Here is a 21,320-nt window from a genome sequence, read left to right as displayed (position 1 = left end):
GTAAAGCTACGCCTGCTTATCCTAAAAACAAAAGTGAACTGCTCTGAAAATACACATTGCAGAGTCTGAATTCAGTGACTGCCTGCCTTATTGCCTGACAGAATCAATTTATCAATTAATTCAACCGTTATAAACATCAACTCCTTCTAAAAGATTACTGATGATTTCTTACAACTCATGAACAAACACTAACTAATTCAGTGAATATTTTGAATAAATTTTAACTCTAATAAATGTGAAACAGGCAAGCAAAAGTGGACGTTCCAGCTCAGAACAGAAATTTCAAAGAAGAATATGCTGGTTGTAGTGTTGCTGCTGTAGACGCTGGTATTTCAACTTAGCATGGTTCCTTAATCTCTTATCTTATCTATCTATCTATCTATCTATCTATCTATCTATCTATCTATCTATCTATCTATCTATCTATCTATATGATTTAGTACAGTAAATATGCGACATATTTCACCTTTAAATTTGCTTAAAACTTATTAAATGCTTAGGCTGCCAATTGCACATAGAAAAAGAGACATTCTGCCAAATGGTCTTTGGCTCTGATTTATTTGGTTGTCATGACCTGATGTCCTCTTTCATGGCCGAATGCAGTCTAATTGATGTTGGCTCATTTGAAAGTTTTAATAAAATTTGTCTTCGGAGGATGAAAAGTTTTGCAACATACTGTTGGATTCTCCTAACACCTCTCATCTTTGAAGAATTTATTGTTTACTTCTTGTTTCTCTGAGCAAAATACAGCAATAACAGGTCATCAATATCCATTTTCCTAAGCTGCCGACACAGCTGGGGTGTGCAGGGCATGCTTGGTGCCACTGTTTACAGAACATTATCATCATCAGTGTGGATGCTCACATTGTTATTGTTATAGTTATCGGTTGTTTGTTATTGGTGTGGACAGGCCTTAATACAAAATATAGTGCCAAGAATATGAAGTTGTGATATGATATCCTGGGGTGAAAGGAAGTGTTAGCAGTGATTGGGCTTGAGATTTAGGGATGGATAAAATAACACAATGAAATGCAGCAGCTGTGCAGAAAATATTAACTTGGTGCAGCTTATAATGTTTTGCTTATTCTGACAGTATCAAAACTGTTGCTTCAACTTAATAGTCAGTTTTGAGGAAGTATTTTGTCGAGCTGTTAAGCAGATATTCTGTTAAGTGCCGTTTAGTCGGAGTTGTTAACAATCCACTTGTGATTTCTACTTAACAGTTATGCTACTTGACACATTTTTTGCAAGTTTTCAAGGCAACTACCTGGCAGAGATCTGATATCTCTTATATGGATTGCTGATACATCAGTCATAAAAAAATGGTATACAGCAAGCAGAAAGTTAAGAAAAATATAGGTAAACAGATGAGAAAAACATTCACAACTAGACGCTCAAGCAAAATACAAATAACCAGATATTTGTGCAAAAAACACCACAAACTATCTAAAAAATGACCATGAAGTTGAATCAATAGCTCATTAAAAGCCATTTATCGGAGCTGTAGGGCTATTACATTTCATGAGGTACAGAATTTCTGTTATCGTCTCCACCTTCTGTAAACACACCGGTATTACTGATCACAGCATTAGAGGAGATGATGTAGCATGATAGATGTAGGATTTAAAGGAGTAAGGTCAGTGTGCATACCATGTGACTCTGCATAATGATTATGTAAGTTGATTGGATGATACATGCCTTGCAAAGATTGATGCCATGACCTGAATTCTCTTTTCATGATGATGATGTCCCTTTCACCACAATCCACTGGCTGGCTGTAATTTTTCCTTCTTGAAACCAGCTCTTTTCAGGCAGCTTTTTCTCCAACTTTCTTTCACCTATTATGTTAGTGAGAGCCAGTGTCACAGAAGAGATGGGCACCATAGACACTGCAGTCGAAACTAATGGTCTCTGCAATAATAGCAGCATTCACTGGGGCCCATGTGGTTGCCTACATTATATAGGCCAGTGATTGATCTGAAGGTCTCAAAAATCCCCAGAAATTGAAGTGGCAGTAGTGATGATGGCTTTTTTTGATATGTATGAGTCACTTTGCTGATCTAATTAGGCAGTAGATCCATGTTAGGGTGTTCTAAAATGGGAAGACGGATAAAAAATGTGTTGACAGAATGCAATCGAGAGAAAGCAATACAGTTTCTCACACTGAATAATGTGTGAGAGGGAACAATTTTCACAACACAAACACTCGCATATCTGCTGTCTGATGAGTGAATGTTTATGGTGGACTGTCAGGGTGGTACCACACTAACTCATGAGCTGATAATATGATGAGATGTTTATTTCTATTTATGCAGACATAAGCAGCTATTTTGCCACAGTGCATTCAGTAAGATTTAATAGCTTAGCTTCTGTTGTTGTTGTTGCTCTATGTGTCATGATAGACACGTTGATAATTAAGCTAATTCTGTTTTCAATCTAATTTAAAGGAGAAATCTGTAATACACTGCCTGGCCAAAATAAAGTCACAACCTGGATTTAACTCAGCAAAAAGGTAAGAGCTTTCCACTGGAGTGATTGATATGTTTCAACTGGCAACAAGTTTTTTAACCCTAACTGATGCAGTGTGTAGCTTTTCATTTTGTAAACAACCATGTCAGAGGACATATCCTGTGGTTGTGGAAAAGATGTTACTCACTTTCAGAATAGTCAAATTATTGACCTGCATCAAGCAAAGAAAAGAACTAAGATTGATGAAACTACAAAAATTGGGTTAAGAACTGTCTAATGCATTATTTAAACCTGGAAGGATAATGATGAATCATCATCTTTGAGGAAGAAATATGGTCTGAAACACATCTTGAATGATCGTGATCAGAGATCACTTAAACATTTTGTGAAATTAAATTGTAAAAAAAAAATAACGAACGAACTAACGAAATATTAGAGCGTGTGACTTTTTTTTGGCCAGGCAGTTTTTATTTACTATAATAAATCATGCAATGACCATGGTATGTCACCAGAGATTTCCATACTGCTTCATACCTATTTCTGTTTGCCCATTTTAATTCATTAGAGTTCAGATGTGACTGTTTATGAATAGTAAGAAATCATTAATGAGTTTTTAGAAGGAGTATATGTTTATAATGGTTATATTGAGAAATATGTTAATGGAGTCTGGCAGCAAGAAGGCAGTCACTGAACTGAAACTCAAAGAGTGTGTATTTTCTGAGCAGTGGGCTCCTGTTTTCAGGATAACGGGCTTAGCTTTACACTGACAAACAAGTGACAGTTATAAACAGCTGATCAATTTACAGTTTTACAATTGTTCTCATTTCTTATTGTCAAATTACAATGTTGAGCTTGTCTTGCACTCCTACAGTGTTCCTGCAGCCTGCCTGAGCTTCCTCGAATCTCAGTTAGAGTGGGCAGGGGGAAGCAACTCACTTCAACCATGGACTATATATGAAATAGGCTTTCTACCTATTTAATATACCAGGTATGGCTCCAACTCACTATTTGGACTGCAGTACTCATTTTTGGTTGTGCACTCTCTTTAAATTTCCTCACCTGTTCACCATGAGGTGTTGGTACTTCCTGCTATCTGGTGTCATCAGGTGTTTTCTCAGTCCTCAGAAGAAGAATAAAACACTTTAGGACAAAGATACAGAACAGAAAGCCATCACCTGAGGCCAAGATGGCAAAAGTACTACCCAAGAAAGCTAATGTATGTGGGCACATAGGCCACCCAGACGGTACAGAGGATCAGCATTCTGAAGTTTCCTTGCTAGGAAGGCCAGGAGGAGGCTGAGACAAGCCAGCAGGCCAGTGTAGCCCGGAGCCAGTGAGAATTCCACCACAGAATCCACAGCACATTCAAGATTGATCGTGGGTCCCCAGTTGTCCATGACGTCTCTTTTGTAGGCTGAGGTGGAGCCAGGGTCAGCCACAGCACACAGATCAGCCCCCAGGAAAATAAGGTTGGGTCAGGGAATGGAGGGGGAGATATGTTTAAAATATAAAGAAAATGAAAAATTAAGCAGACATCATGAACAGAAAAAAAAAAACAGTAGGACCTTGAACAAAACATTGAATCTGTATTTGTTTAACTGAACCTGTCCTCATATGGAGTGGAGTTTGAGAAAAATAGAATGTCACAGATAAATCCCTATGGTAATGATGAATAACATCAAAACTGCTGAACATAGAATCACCTCTGCTGGAGTCCATATGGAGATGCAGAACACACATAATGCATCAGGTTCTCCCCCAGCAGCATGGAACGAAAGGCCACCACAACCACGGCGTGGCTCAGCAGGCAGGACACAAACAAAACAAATCTGATTCCCAAGAGCGTATCAGCATGCAGGACCACGTAACTGGCTGTCCAGTGAATGACACAAAAGAAGCACAACTTGAGCAGCAGCAGGAGCATGAAGCTCACCTCTGAGTCATTGGCTCACACCGTAAAGCAGAGGAGGGATTTTGAAGTAAGGAGACAGAAGGATAAATTACAGCATAGTGTTGGATATGGTCTGTTTTAATTTAGTTAATAGATCAGGAAACTGCAATATCATTCCACCATTATTCTCTTCACATGATGAAACTACAATGTAATACTCTCCAAAATGTGATCCAGGATGGTGCTACGCTTTACCAAAGGTATATGTCGGTAGTAAAGGAAAGAGGTAAATGTGGCGGTTGTAAGTAATGCCCCAAGAGCAGAGATGATGGAGAGAATGATTCCTATGGTGTTATTTGAAGAAAGGAAATCCACTCGGTGGGGCATGCAGACTGAGTGGTTCAGTGTTGTGCATGAATGTGCTCATATATTTAGTGAATTTTGAGTGTCATTCACTCTTGAGAGATGAAGGCACTCATGTCATCAGCTGATTGTTTAAAGGAAACTGTGATCACAGCACAGAGAAAGAAAGCATAAGAATATGGACAGAAATGTTGATGTTATGTATTAACATTGGCAGATCATGCAGCATGAAGTGTATGAACTACACTGCAGACTGGAGTCTCCGTTACAGTGATAAACAGTCAGATAGATCCATATTATATTCATTTCTCTCCTTGTCTTCCTCTTTATGTCCTTGCAGTTCTCACACATCATGGTGCATTCAATTAAACTTTGAAAGTCAGAATTTCGAGTTCCCTGTTCTAAATTTCAACAGAATGTTGGTGTTCAATTTTGCTGTCTGCTGCTGTGTAAAACACTCTCAAATTGTTGTAACTTATTGTTAATAACTATTGACATAGGTAATCTTGGCCATTTACATGAATAAAAAATCATGAAAAAATGCACCAAGTAAGAATGTCATTACATACTCCAGCATCCCTGGTTGGAGGTTCTATTTCAAACTGCATATTGAAAAAAAGGGAAGACACGAATATGAATTAGTTCATTTCTGGGACTGTGAACTATGAAAGTAAACTGGTTAATTTCCTCCCTGTGAGCTGAACTTTGAGCTAATATATAGTAATATATTAATATATAACATAAATTCTCTGTTCTGTCAGGAAAAAAACACCTCAGACTCCATACAGTAAATGAGCCTGGGTCAATGATGGGTTTTCCAATCAACTGCTTACATGCAGTAGAGGAAAAGTTATTGTTCAGAAATTAATTGGTCGAAACACTCTGTTTTGTACCTGTTTTGTTGATAATTTCTCCCTCAGCACAAGGCAGACAAAGCAGCACACAGGTCTCCCTTTCTGCACAGCTTTTCTGATACTGTGAGGACAAGGACTGCTGCGCAGAGACACAGGCACTTAGGATCAGGTAATATAGTAATATTATAGTAATATTTCATCATAAACTGAGAATTCAGAAGCAAAGACACTCACACTGGGTTTGTGAGTGAGTAACAGAGGCTTACGATTAAAAAAAAACAAAAGCCAAAATACATCCCTTATTTTTGCTGCCTCCTCCCCAAACCACTCTGTCTATGTTCATGTGAAACTGACCCCTGTGAGGACACAAACTGGCCAACAATGACATACTCCATTGTTCCCTGAGCTGATACAAACCAGTTGATGATATTGTACTGCATCAAAGTTAATCCATTCCTTCAAAGGTTCTGTAAAGTTCATTTCACTCAGGTATTTGGCTATCTAAGAGAAACTGAAAAGATAACATTTGTGGCATCTAAAGATTGCAGAATTTTATTTACTTACACAGGCTGCAACCTCTGGACATCAAAACACTGGCCTTGCAGGAAGGGAAATTTTCAATGTTCACACACCAGCATATCTTGTACATATGCACACAGCCTTGTAGACATAATTGATCATTTTTTTTTAAACACATCTGTGCGCACACACCCTCCAATACCTAGAAGTGACTCTTCAAGAGAACAGATAAGCATATTTAAAATTTAAAGACAAGGGTATTGTAAATGAAATGAGAAATTGAAACATTATATGAATGAGGATTCAATTAATAGAAAAATTGCTGTTTTTTTTAATCAGTTTTGTTCACAGCTTGAACACAATGTCCCTTGCAGGCCATCAGTAAAAGGGAATCCAACAGTGTTTCCCAGAGTTCCTTCATGGAAGTGTCAAGTTCGGGTGAACTCAGGCTGGGATTTACGTGAGCCAGAAAGACTCCCAGTTCAGGGATAGTCCAGGGAAGTCCATGCTTTCAAAGAATAAATCTTATGGTCCCAGCCAGTGAATGTTCTGGGTGTCTGAGACAGTACAATACATAACCCAAGCCTGATAGCAAGCTACTGCTTACCTGTTACGTTCTGGTGGACCACTTCTTCATACAGAGCCTGACAAAAAGACGAGAAGCAGAGGTGTATCATGTGCCTGACAGGGTGCATTCAGTCTTTATAATCTGTATGCCAGAATAATGTAAAATTGAAAGATCAAAGTTTTAGTAATTGAATTACCTTTGTTTCCTGATCGATAAGAAATGTTACCGCAACTCTGAAGTGGAGTTCTGGATGGCTTCAACAATCCTTTGCATTGTAATCTTTGGATAGTTCTTGGAATGTAAAAGAGAGATATTAAGAATCAAAAAGACAGCTGCAGACACAAAGACAAAATGGAATGGAGATAATGAGAAAGAAAAAGAGTGGGTGTTGTGACACTTTTAAAATGAGGCATGACACTAACTTTGTAATCACTTCACGGTAGGCAATGTACACCTCATTTCCTGAGTGTGTTCATTAGCATCTGAATCCCAAATTTGCCCAAGTCATCATCTGCAGACACCAGCTCCACTCAAGTCCACCCCATCAGGCACAGCAGCTCAGCCATGGCTCACACTTGTGCAGCATCACTGGGCAGTGTACGAAAGAACAGCAGGTACTTCCTCCACTCAAACAAACAAAGGAGGCAGAGTGGCTCACCTATGAGAGCAGTTATTTATTTTACTGATAGACAAGGAGACAGAAAGACAGGGATCACACCAGCCACTATGCAATTCAACAAATCGACACATTGACTCATGAGTGCTCAGTAATTACTACATTATTACATAGATACTCATGAAAATGGGAAGTTATAATGGATGGGACTGTGGTGGCCTAACACTTGGGCCATGCTGCCTGCTTGTACTAAAGTCCAAAGAGTTTCAAAGAGAAAAAAAGACCTGTAACCAGGAAGCAGTGTGATTATTTCCCCTTTGTTCAGAGAGAGGGAGGTAGGGTGAGAGGAAGAGAAAAAAGCCCAAGAAAAAGAGGGAGCATTGGAAAAATACTCCCTTGTACCCAGTTTGTTCATGTCTGCGACATATTCAACAGACACAGATGCTGAAACTGTAGTGACAGGTATCATGTAGCTGATGTGATGTCGATATGAGTGTCAACAGGTCATTTTCACTGATTATTTCTACAGAGAACTGCACACATCACACAGAAAAAAAAGATGAGATGCTGTGTGTCTCTAGATGAAGCCTGGCTGCAGCCATCTGTGCGTGTGAGCTGCGCTGCTGCAGGCGCCGAAATAAAACAGGTTCTACCACACACTGACACCGCTCAAGCAGCCAGTGTGGCCCGGCCATAAAGGCTAGAGAAGCTTGTGATCAGGAGGTTGTCAGTTCAACCCCTGGATCAGCAGGATAAATGTGGCTGGGGAACCTGAAAAAACATTGTTGTTGCCTCCCTCTTATCTTACCTTACCTTATCTTATCAGGGTGTTACTGTAGAGGACAGGCTTCTTTTAGAAGACACTGTGTGTGTGTGTGTGTGTGTGTGTGTGCGTGTGTGTGTGTGTGTGTGTGTGTGTGTGTGTGTGTGTGAGAGAGAGAGAGAGAGAGAGAGAGAGAGAGAGAGAGAGCATGCACAGTTTTGATGCTAATGCAGTGACAAAATCTCTCCACAGACATATTCACACATAGCAAAATACTGAAAACAGCTTCTGTGGTAGCTCACACCACAGTAAGTGGCTCCAGGACCACATTTTGCCTTGATGACACACACACACAGATTCAAAACAATTATGAGAACTCAGATATGAAAACAATACCAGCCCCGCTTTCATGACTGGTAAAAATGAGTGACAGTGAGTATGAAAAACAGAAATATAGTTGAGTTATATATAAGTAATCCCAGAGAGAAACTTTAGCCTCTGCATTTGACCTGTCTTAATTATGTAGGAGCAGTGAGCAGCTACTGCGCAGTGCCTTAGAATCAGCTCAGATTTTTGAGGCCAGTGTTCGTGTCAAAGGGATTGCGGGAATTTCTCTAATACCTAACATTCATGGCTTTGATTTTGGAAAAAAACAGGAGTAGCCAGAGGAAACAAACCTGAACGTAGAGAGAACTTGCAAACTGAACACAGATGGCTGAACCTAGTAGGGTGGGAACCCATGAACTAACCCAAGAGATATATCTTCCTGTAATACGGTATTAGAAGTACTTAGCAACAAAACTAACAAACACATGAATCATTATGGTGGCAACACATCAATCATCATCACCATGGGTGTATCAAACACCTCAAGGGTGTGTGCATCACCAGCAAGGGCAGCTATCAGAAGGGACTGACATACTACTAAGTTTGGGTTAACAGTCTTGTTAGTAAGAGCAGAACAGTCAACCTACTGAGTTAAGAGACTAATTACAAAATAAAAGCAAGTCAAACATGCAATGCAATCTTATATTCTTTGTACTTTTGTGACATATTTATGTAGTGTATTGTTTCATATTGTATTGTAATGTGTTGTATTACTTATTCAAGCACTGCAGTCAACATCAGGCATTCATATGTTATAACCTACCCAGGGACTACAGATGACAATTAGCTTCTTAGCTAACTCCAGCACATTTATATGGAAGTGTAAACTGCAATATTGATGAACATGCATTGTCACTGTTAAATAGATATGTGTCTCGTCGCACCCAGGTGAGTCCTGTCCTAGAGAATATAGTGTGAAATTATAACTAAATGTGAATTAAATTTCTAGACTTAGTTGATGCACTTTAAAAAAAAAAAAAAAAAACATCCTTTTCAGTTTTCCTTTTCAGTTTTGATTAGCTTTAGGCATAAAAGCTATTTGGTTTTATTTTTGCATCATAACTGCTTTAACCAACCAAAACTACTTGGTTATATTTAGGCAACATAACTAATTGGTTAGGTTTAGACAACAAAACAATTTGCTTAGGTTTAGGCAACATAATTATTTGGTTAGGTTTGGGCAACAAAACTATTTGTTTATGTTTTGGCAATATAACTAATTGGTTAGGTTTAGACAACAAAACTATTTGCTTAGGTTTAGGCAACATAATTATTTGGTTAGGTTTAGACAGCAAAACTACTTTTTCAGGTTTAGGCAACGTAACTACTTGGTTGAGATTAGGCAACCAAAAGTACTAGGTTATTAAAACTACTCTGTTAATCAACAAAACTACTTGGTCAAGTTTAGGAAAAGGTCATAGTTTGCCTCTGCCATGAGGACGTTGCAATTTACACATTAGGTACAAACTGCATTGTTGGCATTGTTATACACACCCAGGTGCAAATAGCATTGGCCATAAATAGATTTTAAGAAAACAATTGACTGTGGGCATAGGTCTACATTCAGAGTTTGTTAAACAAACTTCCTGTGCAGTTGCAAAAGCCATGGCTGATAAGAGAATAGTGCTCCCTGCTAGGCAGGTATCAGCTGCCAGATAGCCAAGAGTGAAGTTGGGTAGGAGGTCTGGGTTTTTGGTATTCCTCCACTGCAAAGATCATAGCCTGAAGCTAGTGATAAGCTTCCTGGTTAAAACTTGAGCAGGTGAGACCCAAGAAAATAATAGCAGGGAAGAAGAACATCAGAAATCAACACACATATGATGACAGAAATCATTAAACATACCCCTAGTTCAACTAAAAATGTTAAGGAACAGAGAATCAATTTAATTTCAAAATGTTACATCAACACCAACATCAAAATGGCATCAACCTTTTCACTCTGAAATTCCAACTCAAGCTGCGGTGCCTTCACATAAACAGGGAACAGGCCCCTGAGCACTACATCTCATGCCTGATAAACAATACCTGGAACAGACTTTACCATCAGCTGGCAGGGCTCCAATCCATAACCCCCCTGGATCTTCCCAGCAATGTGGCGGAGGAGCAAAGCACAGATATGCATCACTTGGAAGATAGAAGCTCAGCCAGGGAAATCCAAATGAGGGACAAAGTATAAACAGCATTGATTAGTTCACACAAGTTATTGCACGTAAATGCAGCCTAAAATAAGTAAGCAAGGCCCAAAAAAACGCAACATTCTGCAGAGAGAATTTGTAACTTCTGTATCAAATTCTCTTTTCGCTTTTGTTGATGAAACACAGGGCAATCTAACAGTTGTACATGTGTTATTTTTATTTTCTGCTCAAAACACAAAGCCATTTCTCAACTCAGTAACAGGGATGGATACGCACTTTGAGCAACAGTGGTTGTGTGTTCTCTCTCGCTACAGCAAAGGAAGGAAAAGGAAGACGATGCATTTGATACACAGAAATCATTGCCACATGGGAGGAAAATCAGATTGTGGCTTAGCAGGAGAAGAAAATTAGTTTGTTATTGAATGTAGAGGATAGAGGCTACAGTAATTTGGAGTTAACACAGTAATAGAGCAAAACCCAGGTGTGTTTATTCAAATCGCCAGGGAGAGACCTTATTTCAAAATAGATGTTGCAGTTGTAATTTTATTATCTTAATGTGAGACACTGCGTGTGTTATGAGCAACAGCCTTTCCCTCATCTGCAAAAGCACCTGAACAAATTTAGGATCTTTAATGGTCATCAACAGCCACACTCTTCAGTGATAGCAGGGGTTGGGTAATTCCATGTAATCAGTTTGACCCCATATCTCTCAAATCTCACAGTACTAATGATGGGCTATATATGTAGGCATGTGAGTGTGCTTGTGTAGATGTACAAATAGATTAGAGAGGCCTATTAAAGATGAAAGGGGTTAGAAGGAGAAAGAGAGAGCTGTCATTTTCAGGAGCAGACCCTGTCAGTGACAAGTGTTCATCCAATTACACCATGAGTGTCCTTTCCTTTCCCTACTCTCTTCCCTTCCTCTCATGCATCCTGTGCTCTTCACTTTCTAGACCACCTGATCTCTCTCTTCCTCTGCTCCTCTCCTTCAGCCTTTGTGAGTCCTTGAATAGTCTCCAGTAATTACTGTTCCTTTCCTCTTTTCTACTCTCTTCTCTTCCCGTCTGCCCTCTTCCTGGCCTTTAAAGGAGTAGTTTGACATTTTGGGAGCTATGCTTATTCAGTCTCCTGCTGAGACTTAGATGAGAATGTTGATAACACCACTCCCATATCTCATATCATTCAACGACTGTCTTTACATGCTCATGAAAATCCTAGTTTTGAGTTTAATCCTTTTTTTGATCACACTTGGAATATGAACATGAAAAATCTGTCTATTCATATCCCTGTTTACATAACATTATCCAGGTTTCTGAGCGTCTGCCCGCAGATGTGCCACTATGTTCTGGGCTAACAAAGAACGTTCAAAGGTCTATACATGTCACACTATCCTGGTTATTGGATATCCTATCCTATTGGAGTGTTCTAGGTTACTGGTTCTCAACTTGGGGGTCGGGACTGCCAAGGGGTTGGCGAAATAATTTCTGGGGGTCATCAGATGGTTGTGGGGAAAAAAATAAAATAAAATACTGTGGCCCTCAGTGCTTAAAATGATAAACCAGCACAGAAATGAGAATTACCAACATAAACCACCATGTCCTGAACAGACAAAACACTAACAAAAACTCAATCTAGCACTAGGCGTAATGGGAAATAAGGCCATGTTTTAGGCTAGGGAATGGGTTTTACATTACATTCCCCTGAATCAGTGACAGATTTCGCTTTAGAATACATTTTGTGTGTTTGTGAGAGTCAGAGCAGTGGTCTTCACATTTCAGTCTCCTGGGCAGACAGGAGTGGGGGTTGCAATCACCAACCTGATTACTCTGGGGGGGACATGACTTGAAAAGGTTGAGAACCACTGTATTATTGTAGTATATCCAGGTTTCTCGGAACTGGGGAAAAGGTCTTATTCGGGTTTTTGAAACCAGAGGGCCATACTGCAAAGGAAGCTCAACACAGGTAAGCTTTCTTAGCATGAGCTGGCTTGACAAAACCTAAAACCCCAGTCAAAGATAACGGGTATCACAACGTTGGATATCAACTTTATTTGTTAACCTAAGCTTTCTTCTTCAGGCCCTATGCGTACTCACATAAAAAGGGGCATTTGGTGTGCGTTTTGACTCTTCTTTCACACAAAGTAAAGTGATCGCGAGCCACTTCAGTGAAAGTGATGAAGTTATTATAGTGGAGAGCTGTAAAATTTTTAAAAATATATTGTATCAAAAACAACACTGTGGGTGCAAATAAGGCAAGAGAAGAACGCTGTCCAAAAATTATTAATTGACTGAAAGCGATCTTAATGCTGCCATTTTTCTCTAAATGACAGCTGCACTTAAAACCATTAGACTTGAGACTGCATATTAAAACATGATACTGCTAGTCTGACAATGTCCCACAATAAAGGGTAAATAGAAATCACTTTGGTTTTTGTCTAAATCAAAGTTAAATGAATGTGACTGAATATTATCCATGATTACTAATGTACACTACCAGTCCAAAGTTTTAGAACACCCCAATTTTTCCAGGTTTTTTATTGAAAATTATGCAGTTTAATGTCTTATTGTACTCTGAAATGAAAGCATAGAACAAATAAACAATTGAACTTAAAAATATAAATCATGGAATCAATTTATAAACCAAAATGTATTCTAAACTTTTGACTCATCAAAGTAGCCACCTTTGGCAGATATAACATACTCCAAAAACTCAAATACCTAGGAGAGAAGTGCACATGTAAACACAGTCAATATGAAGCTGCAGCTCACTTAGCTTATTTTCGCATGAATACTGAAAACAGGGAAACATTCACTAATTAATATATTATATATGCAGTTACTGCCCTGGTTGCTAGGCAACCCGCACAGGAAGTTGTAGCTCCCAGACAAGAAATAGTCATGCATGTAACCCCTTGATTTATTTACACTCAAACATTTTTGTATACATTATACAAACAAGATAAAACATGTCAATGTAGAGGTGTTGGTAGGCTGACCTCCACGTCATTATACTAAGCCAAGCTAAGTGGCTGCTGCCTGTAGCTACATATGTATCCTACAGACATGAGAATAGCATCAATCCAGAGACGATAATAACTAGTGGATGGAGTCACTGTTTTGTCACCCATAGGAATTTAAATGGGTGAGTTATGTAAAAATTTAGCCCATACACTTGTCATGACAGAATTTAGCTATAGAGACAAAAAACGTTGGCTGTATCAGGCTGTAAAATGTTTATTTCTCCTCTAAATGAGGGCATTTTTATATGGGAGTCTATGGAGCTTGACTTGCTTTTGGAGCCAGCCTCAAGTGGCCATTCAAGGAACTGCAACTTTTGGCATTTCCGCGTTGACTTCATGTTTTAGCACCGTTCTTATGTAGCCCACTTGGCCATAAAGCAAATCAAATGTCAAACATTTCCTCTAAAGCTTGTGTATGATTTAATTTAAGTACCCAGCTATTAGACAAGACCTTGCTCAAAAACAGACAGGTCAAAATTCACATAAGACCCTTCAGCTATGCTCTCATAAAGCTGAATTTTGATTAGATGCTGTTCACTAAATTGAATTTTATTTGTTTTCCTACAGCTCTGATATCGACCCATATTGACCTAACTGAAGAAGACCCAGCATACTCTCTAGAGACAAAGTTGCCAGCCCCAGCTGCAGCAGCTCTTCCAGGGGAATACAGGAAGAGGATCCCAAGGCCTTGCACAGCTGGGACCAGGTCCACAGAGAAAAGGATGTGACGGGAATGGCATCACGTCCAAACGATGAGAGAAAGAGTTAGGTTTCTGGCAGTAACATATTGCTTTTTGTGAATTTTGAGGAGAGAAGTAGAACTGTCTGAGGTTAGATAAGACATATGAAGGACTCAGGATGAATTTAATTCCAAGTCCACAAGATTTGTTCCACCCTGCCCTGCCGGATTCTAATGTCAACTCATCACAGCATGGAGCCTGGCGTTGCACCCATCACAACAAGAAGATTAGAGCACAGAGAGGTGCCATGTCCAAGAGAGGTAAGAAGCCCACATTCCATCCTGAAGATTGAGGCACAAGTTTAATTCAATAAATCTTTCCACATCCTCCCAACAATTTGTTATTGTTTCTATATTTGTCTCTCTAGATGTGGGTCCAACAGCTTCGTCCCACAAACTCTTCTCTGTTCTGCTGATCGTGGGATGGATTGCTGCCTGCACAGCAGTTGTGTACTTTGTCTTCATTTTTGCTTGGGTACTTGATTCCATCTCTAAAGTATAGGATATGCTCATACATGTGTCAGTATATGAACAATACAGCAGGTGTCTATCACATATAAAGATGAGTTTGTGTATGCTGAAATGTATTATTAATGTACTTTTAGCCATGCTACCGGCATGGCTCTGTGGATTACAATGTTGGTCTGCCAGTCGGTCTAACACTTTGATTCAGACTGAATATCTCAACTATTGGATGGATTGCCTTGAAACTTTGTATAGACATATATGAGTACCTCTGTGTGTAATTCTATCAATTTTGGTGATCCCCTGACTTTTCCTGTAGCATCATTACAAGGTTGACATTTGTTTGTACTTGTTGTATTTCCTGGCAACTGCATGGATTTGCAAATTTGTCATTCTAGCAGCCATTCAACTTTGGCAATCCCTTAATTTTTATGTAGCATCATTTTCAAGATCGTGTCTAGAAGGGTGAGGAGTGATCATTTTAACCCAAACCATGAATTTTCCTAACCCTAATCAGGTGAACATCACTGTTCCTAAGTATAGTCTCACAGAGCTGCCAATATGGCAGCAGACTTTTAGTCTAAACAAAAAGTACTGTGCATAAATGCATCATTGAAAAGATTTAGGGCTTTAATGCTTATTTTAAAAGCTCATTCAACCTGTTCTCATCCCAACTCACCACATACCATGATTTGTCAGCCTCCTGGGCTTTAGCAGCTGTATCTGATGTGGCCGGAAAGCCATTTTTTACACATGCAATGCAAATGAAACTCTTATTGTTTGCGTTACTTTAGGATAAGACCATGTTTGGGGTTACTGTAAGACCGTTACATTACATATGTCACGTAATGTCACTTGTGCAACTCGCAAAATCAAAGTCACATGGCAAAAGTCATACAACATTTAATTACCTGCAAATTCTAGCATATTAGTTTTACATGCAACACATATCCCTGTCTCCTTGATAAAAGTCCTGTGTTCGTTGGATCCATCCATCCATCCACCCCACTTCCTCAGTCTGTGGATCCCTTTTTATACTACGTCAACAGCCCAGAGCATCTCATACAGCCAAGGATGGATTTACATCGAAGCCACTTGCGAAACCTGTCGCATCACTTTCAGCTGCTAACGGGTAGCGTGCATGTCTGTGTGAGTTGAAGAGGGGCAGGGACAAATTGTCTGTGACTAGCTGGGAATGAGACTGAGCTGGCTCATTACATACAGGTTTCTACATTGGTGAAAAAAGCTCCAAAATGTGAGCACAAAGTGCCTCCAGTACCAGTTTTATTTCATAAGGCTGCATGTACAGTGCGTGCACTCCACTTCAATCCTTCATTCAGTGGTTGGTAGTCAGTGTAAAGCACAAAAAAAGTAAAGAAAAGCTAGTCAATACGGCTCATTTTTCAAAACTTACCAGACAGATTGCAGCCCCAGCCAGTGTGTTTGTTCGACTAATGTAGTTTGATTTCTTTCTTTCTTTGGCAGAAAAGAGGTGTGCGAGGGAGAAATTGAATTCAACACAGAAATTAACTTCTCCTTCCAGAGGACACAGTGAAGAAAAGATCAACATTATGCTCTGATATTAACTTTCTATTAGATACATGCTGTCAGCTATTTTTAGACATGTGGAAATGCTGGTATGAAAGTGAGCAATGGATCTCTGTCATGGTCCAGTGGTAATGATGTTTAGCTCTGAGGAAAGTTTCCTTTGACATGAAAAATTGTCTGTCCTGTTATGAATTAATCAAATAAACATATTTCTGCATTTTGTACTCTGATTTTTGTAATACATCATGAAATCTATGCAGTTAATCATAACTCTTTTAGGCATCATGGATTGAAATCCAAGACCATCAAATCGACGTTCTGATGAGCTTTTTCTGTGAACACTGTCAGATGTATTACATTTTTGTGTATTCAGGCTGCTGCACTTTACTCAGCAGAGCATTTCAGAGCCAAAGAAGAAAAAAACAACAGTGTTTTGTAACTAAGAGGTAATAAAGTGAGGAATGGATAGCTTAGTGTATGTGTGTTTGCGTATGTGTGTCCTCTGTGTATTCATGTCACACTATTGGGCATCACAAATATTGGGTGTTAGGACTGGCAATGTCGTTGCCATGGCTACTACACGTCTATCTTTTATTTTGAGTTGTCCTGCAGTCTCATAGGATGGGAAGACAAAAACAATGGAAAGAAAATTGGGTGGGGAGCTGCACTTTCTTAAACACTTTTAATTGTTATGTGCAGCGATGGCCCGGGGGGGGGATTTGCTCATAATTTGTTTTATTAAATGTGGGCACTTGATGAACTTGGTTTTGGCACATGACTCTACTCAAGATTAAAGCTAAAAAAACTGAGCACAACCTCAAAGATTTCAGTCAGTATTTAACAACTAATGTTTTGCCTGACATGTCAGCTCATAACTTGCCATTACAGCTGAGCCTCCAAATCTGTAATAGTAGCACTGTCAGCTTTAAAGAGCATTTTGAAGTCTGCATTTAATAACAGGGAATTAGATTGTCTGGTTGTTAGTGCAGGTTGTGCCATATCCACTTTCCAGTAAGCAGGAGGTGTAAGCCTTATAAGCCTGCACAGGCCAAAGTAAGCCTGTGTCATGTTGAACATGTGCACCAGATGCAAACATCAGTTCAACAGGGTAATGAGGTTGAGATGGAAACTTTCTATACCACAGCAATGCATCGGGGTTAGCAGAAACATATGTGATGCAGCAAACGCTTACACACACGTGTTCATGCAGGAAAACATGGTAACAGAAATCACTCTCACTCCTACATATGCACGTACAGGTTTGTATTGAACACACACGGTAGGCTTGTCAGCAGTGTCAGGTTGTTTGTAACTGGTAGAATAATTGTGTGTTTACTTCAGTAACAGCAAAACAGGACCTCTCACTGCCACACTCACCCCCTCCCAACCCTCGCAGCCTGCCTCAGTTTGGCATTTCTGTCCTCAAATAGATCATTATGCAGGTACACCACATGCTGCTGTGTAATAAGATGTCTTCCAGGTGTGGTGCATTAACTCTGTGTGTTTACTATTTACACTTCATGTTTATTGCTGTGCTGCCTGCATGGTGGAATGCACTCGTATAGTTAAAATATGGAAAATACGTGATTGTGACCCAAAGGTGACAGATGTTCCATCCTAAGATGAGGCTGTCTGGGTGTAACAAAATGTTTAAACAACGACAAATAGTACTGATAAGAATGCATTTAATTTATGCATAATTACATTGTTAAATAACTGTAATATTGAAAATGTAACAAAATAATAAAATATGTGCTATAATATTGTTTTTTTTTTCATATTGTAATAAGAATGAATGAATGAATGAATACTTCATGACTCATCCCCCGTAAACCCATTATCATCAAACAGCACAATACAGCATCACTCTAGCAAAGACATAAACATGAACATTATTCCAACCTCTCTCAAATATCGCTCTGAAGGATTTCCCACAATCCAAACGCACAAGCACAGCCCCATGACCACAAAGCATATGATAAAAATCTGAAATTTGACAAAAACAAAAAACTCTGCATCCATTAGTTCCAAGCACTGCACTGTAAAAAATCAAACAGGAATAGAATCAGCTAATCTTCTCTCTCATAAGCACAAGCAATTTTGAGAACACTTTAGAACTTCCAAACATCTGGCTTTACGTCTTTCTAAAGAAACATAACCAGCATATTATTCCAGCATGTGTTGTCTGAGAGTTAAAACTCTCACAAGCCCCTTATTTTTTATAGTTTGAAGAAAACATGCATGAGGAAAATTTGCTGTTTGTCTCTAATACATTTTAGGATAAGCTATGATTGTTTCTTTTCACAATAATGAAAGCACTGTGAACCCTGATGAAGGTTAGTATTGAATTCAGCTCCTAACCCCTTACACTTGAAATGTAATTATTTCTCTCGTAGCAGTTTCATATATTGTTTTTGTACCAATCCTGGAAAAAGTATCTCCAACAGAAGCAGCTGACTCATCATACTGAGAAAATGAAAAGAAATCTAATTTGTTAGTAATGTTCACAGTTAGACTGAAGATTTGTTGGTTTATCTTTATGTCTTAAGTTTACTGAACATGTTTTCTCAAGTACAACTGAATTATTATTATTATTATTATTATTATTATTATTATTATTATTATTATTATTATTATTATTATGTTTATTTGACAAAAAAAAAGTTAATGTATTGCAGATCATTTAAAAATTACCTTAATTTGTTGAAATTTCACTTAATATTTTAAGGCAGCCCAGACACAAACTTTTTATGTTTAAGTGAATAGTTTATTTTTGCAGTGTGTACCTTTGACAAAGTTAATAATTTGGACCAATAGTTCATAGTTCAAATAAAATTCTCTTATGATACTTTTGTCCTCCGGTACCATGCTTTAAAAAGAAACTCAGAAAATACAAAAACATTATCAAAAAGCTGTTCAATTATCATCTCGATTCTGAATACTTATCAAATCTAAATTAGGATCAGGAACTCTTTCCTTTTCCTTTTTTCCTTCCATGATTTGTCTGAAATCATGATATAAAAGATGGTACAGAATAAAATCAATTTCATTCTCCATCTCATTTATTTCACAAAATTCACAGATTCTTTCACCTTCAGCTACAACTTCCTATCTTCTTAACCCTAGAACACTAACGTCGGGTGATTTTCACCCACACGATTAGAGTCACATGATTTTCATTATGATGCTGCGGTCTGAGTTGCATGGGTTCTTGGGTAGCTTCAGCCTGCTCACTGACGTCATAAAAGGTAGGCATGTTTCCCTGCTCCCATCCACGGTTTATTCAGCAGGCACTTGTTTGGGTGATTTTCACCCAACGTTAGTGATTGAGAGTAAAATATTTTTTGGGTGGATTTTACCCGACATTAGTGTTTGTGTATAAAATCAGATGATAACAACATTCAGGTCTGCCATATTTTTGCCCCATATCACACACAGCTGTCCTGTCACAGTCCTGTCACAGACTTGGTGACTTTGGCATGCCAACAAGTAAGTAAGTAGCTAATGTTCACTTACATTAGCAGTCGTTAGCTAGGCACCTGCACCGACTGTATGTAAGGCACAAGGTAAGTTGACGTGGTCCTGGAATTTGTGTGTAACCCTTATTTAGTGTAATGGTTATGAATAAATATTACTTTATGGTAATTTCAAATGAAATTCATATGTTCAAAAATAATTCATAGTCAGCTGCTCATTTTTCCCCACTCAAAAAATGCATTTTTTTGATCATCTCTTCCACAGTTGTCAGTGATGCAGGGAGACTGTGCCTTCACCAGACAAGGCTCACATGTCCCAGGAATGGATTAACAGAAGAGCAAGTTCCCAGTTCCATTATATTTTTTTTGAGGAATTTTTTGTTAACGAGACCCTAATTTTTCGCTAATTTTTGAGCCTTTTTATAGGGTCCCCCCATGATACCTTTTTTTTGGTTTGTGAGATGTTGTATTATGGAAAATAGAAGAAAAGTGCTTCAATTTGCCATGTATTGTTGTACTTTAATGTATTTTGGTGAGAAATATTTTTTATTGGGTATATTATTTCGGGTAAAATATACCCGTCGTTAGTGATAGTGTTTCTAATTTTAACGTTAGTGTTCTAGGGTTAACTGTGTTAAGACGTATATGTGGTACACTCTTCTGGTACATCAAATATTCCTGATGCTCATTCACCCCCAAAAGACGACCATTTCAGGGGGCCACAGGATCAGAATGACTTTTCATTCATTATTTCTGTGTCCTTCGTTGTTGTTTTTTTATTGCTGCCCTGGCATTTGGTCCTTGTGCCCCTAAAATGATGAAATTACAGGCCTGTTTCACACACTTTGTACATTGTTAAGTAAGACTTGCTTCAATAATAATGTGTTGTCAAGGTAACAGAGGTTACCTAGCAAGCAATTATGAAGTAATCCAGCTTGTTCTAATGAAAAACATTTCAACTAAAATCAGTAATCATCATTACTTTCTAACCAGCTTGCCACATTAAAAGTATCGTGGCTATGTTCAGTTTGTAGACATGACCTTTGAACATCCAGGCCTAATGCAGGTCAGGTGTTAACAGCAAAGCTAGGTCTCATTCAGTTCTATACTTGTTATTTTGCAACCACAAATAGGGCCCTGCATGTGAATCCGATGCTCTTCCTTGACTCACAGGAAATTCTCACGTTGGTTATAACAGTAGCTTTAGGCCAAATCCAACTGTGCTTTTAAAGAAAAATCAATAAAAGCTTAAAATAAATTCAGATACCAAAAGCCACAATCGGAGTAATGTGATTTTGTTGTGTAACTACCAGTGTGCTACATTTTGATGTCAGGATCAAGAAATTAAAGTGCAAAGGGCTTTCTTCAGATGATTAAAACACTGGAGAAATACTGCATTTTTGAACATCTGTCTATTTATGCTTCTATGATATAATTTTAGTCAACTGTATCAGTGCAGTTGTGTAACAGTGCAAGAAACTACAACTACTGCGCTTATGGATTATTTG

The 21,320-nt window shown here is 38.6% G+C and overlaps 1 protein-coding gene across 1 annotated transcript; it reads left to right on the top strand.

The window, feature by feature from the left end:
- The first annotated feature begins 13,702 nt into the window (after window positions 1-13,702).
- Window positions 13,703-16,402, top strand: LOC146328806 (uncharacterized). Its single transcript, XM_084716685.1, has 4 exons — window positions 13,703-13,706; window positions 14,420-14,584; window positions 14,692-14,798; window positions 16,274-16,402. Exons 1-4 carry the CDS (start codon window positions 13,703-13,705, stop codon window positions 16,298-16,300), a joined length of 303 nt encoding a protein of 100 aa, XP_084572811.1. The 3' UTR covers window positions 16,301-16,402.
- Window positions 16,403-21,320: the final 4,918 nt, after the last annotated feature.

This window comes from Lutjanus erythropterus, chromosome 4 (assembly GCF_056507025.1).
Source record: "Lutjanus erythropterus isolate fLutEry1 chromosome 4, fLutEry1.hap2, whole genome shotgun sequence".
Taxonomy (NCBI): Eukaryota; Metazoa; Chordata; class Actinopteri; order Lutjaniformes; family Lutjanidae; genus Lutjanus; species Lutjanus erythropterus.
This window is presented reverse-complemented; position numbering and strand designations above follow the sequence as displayed.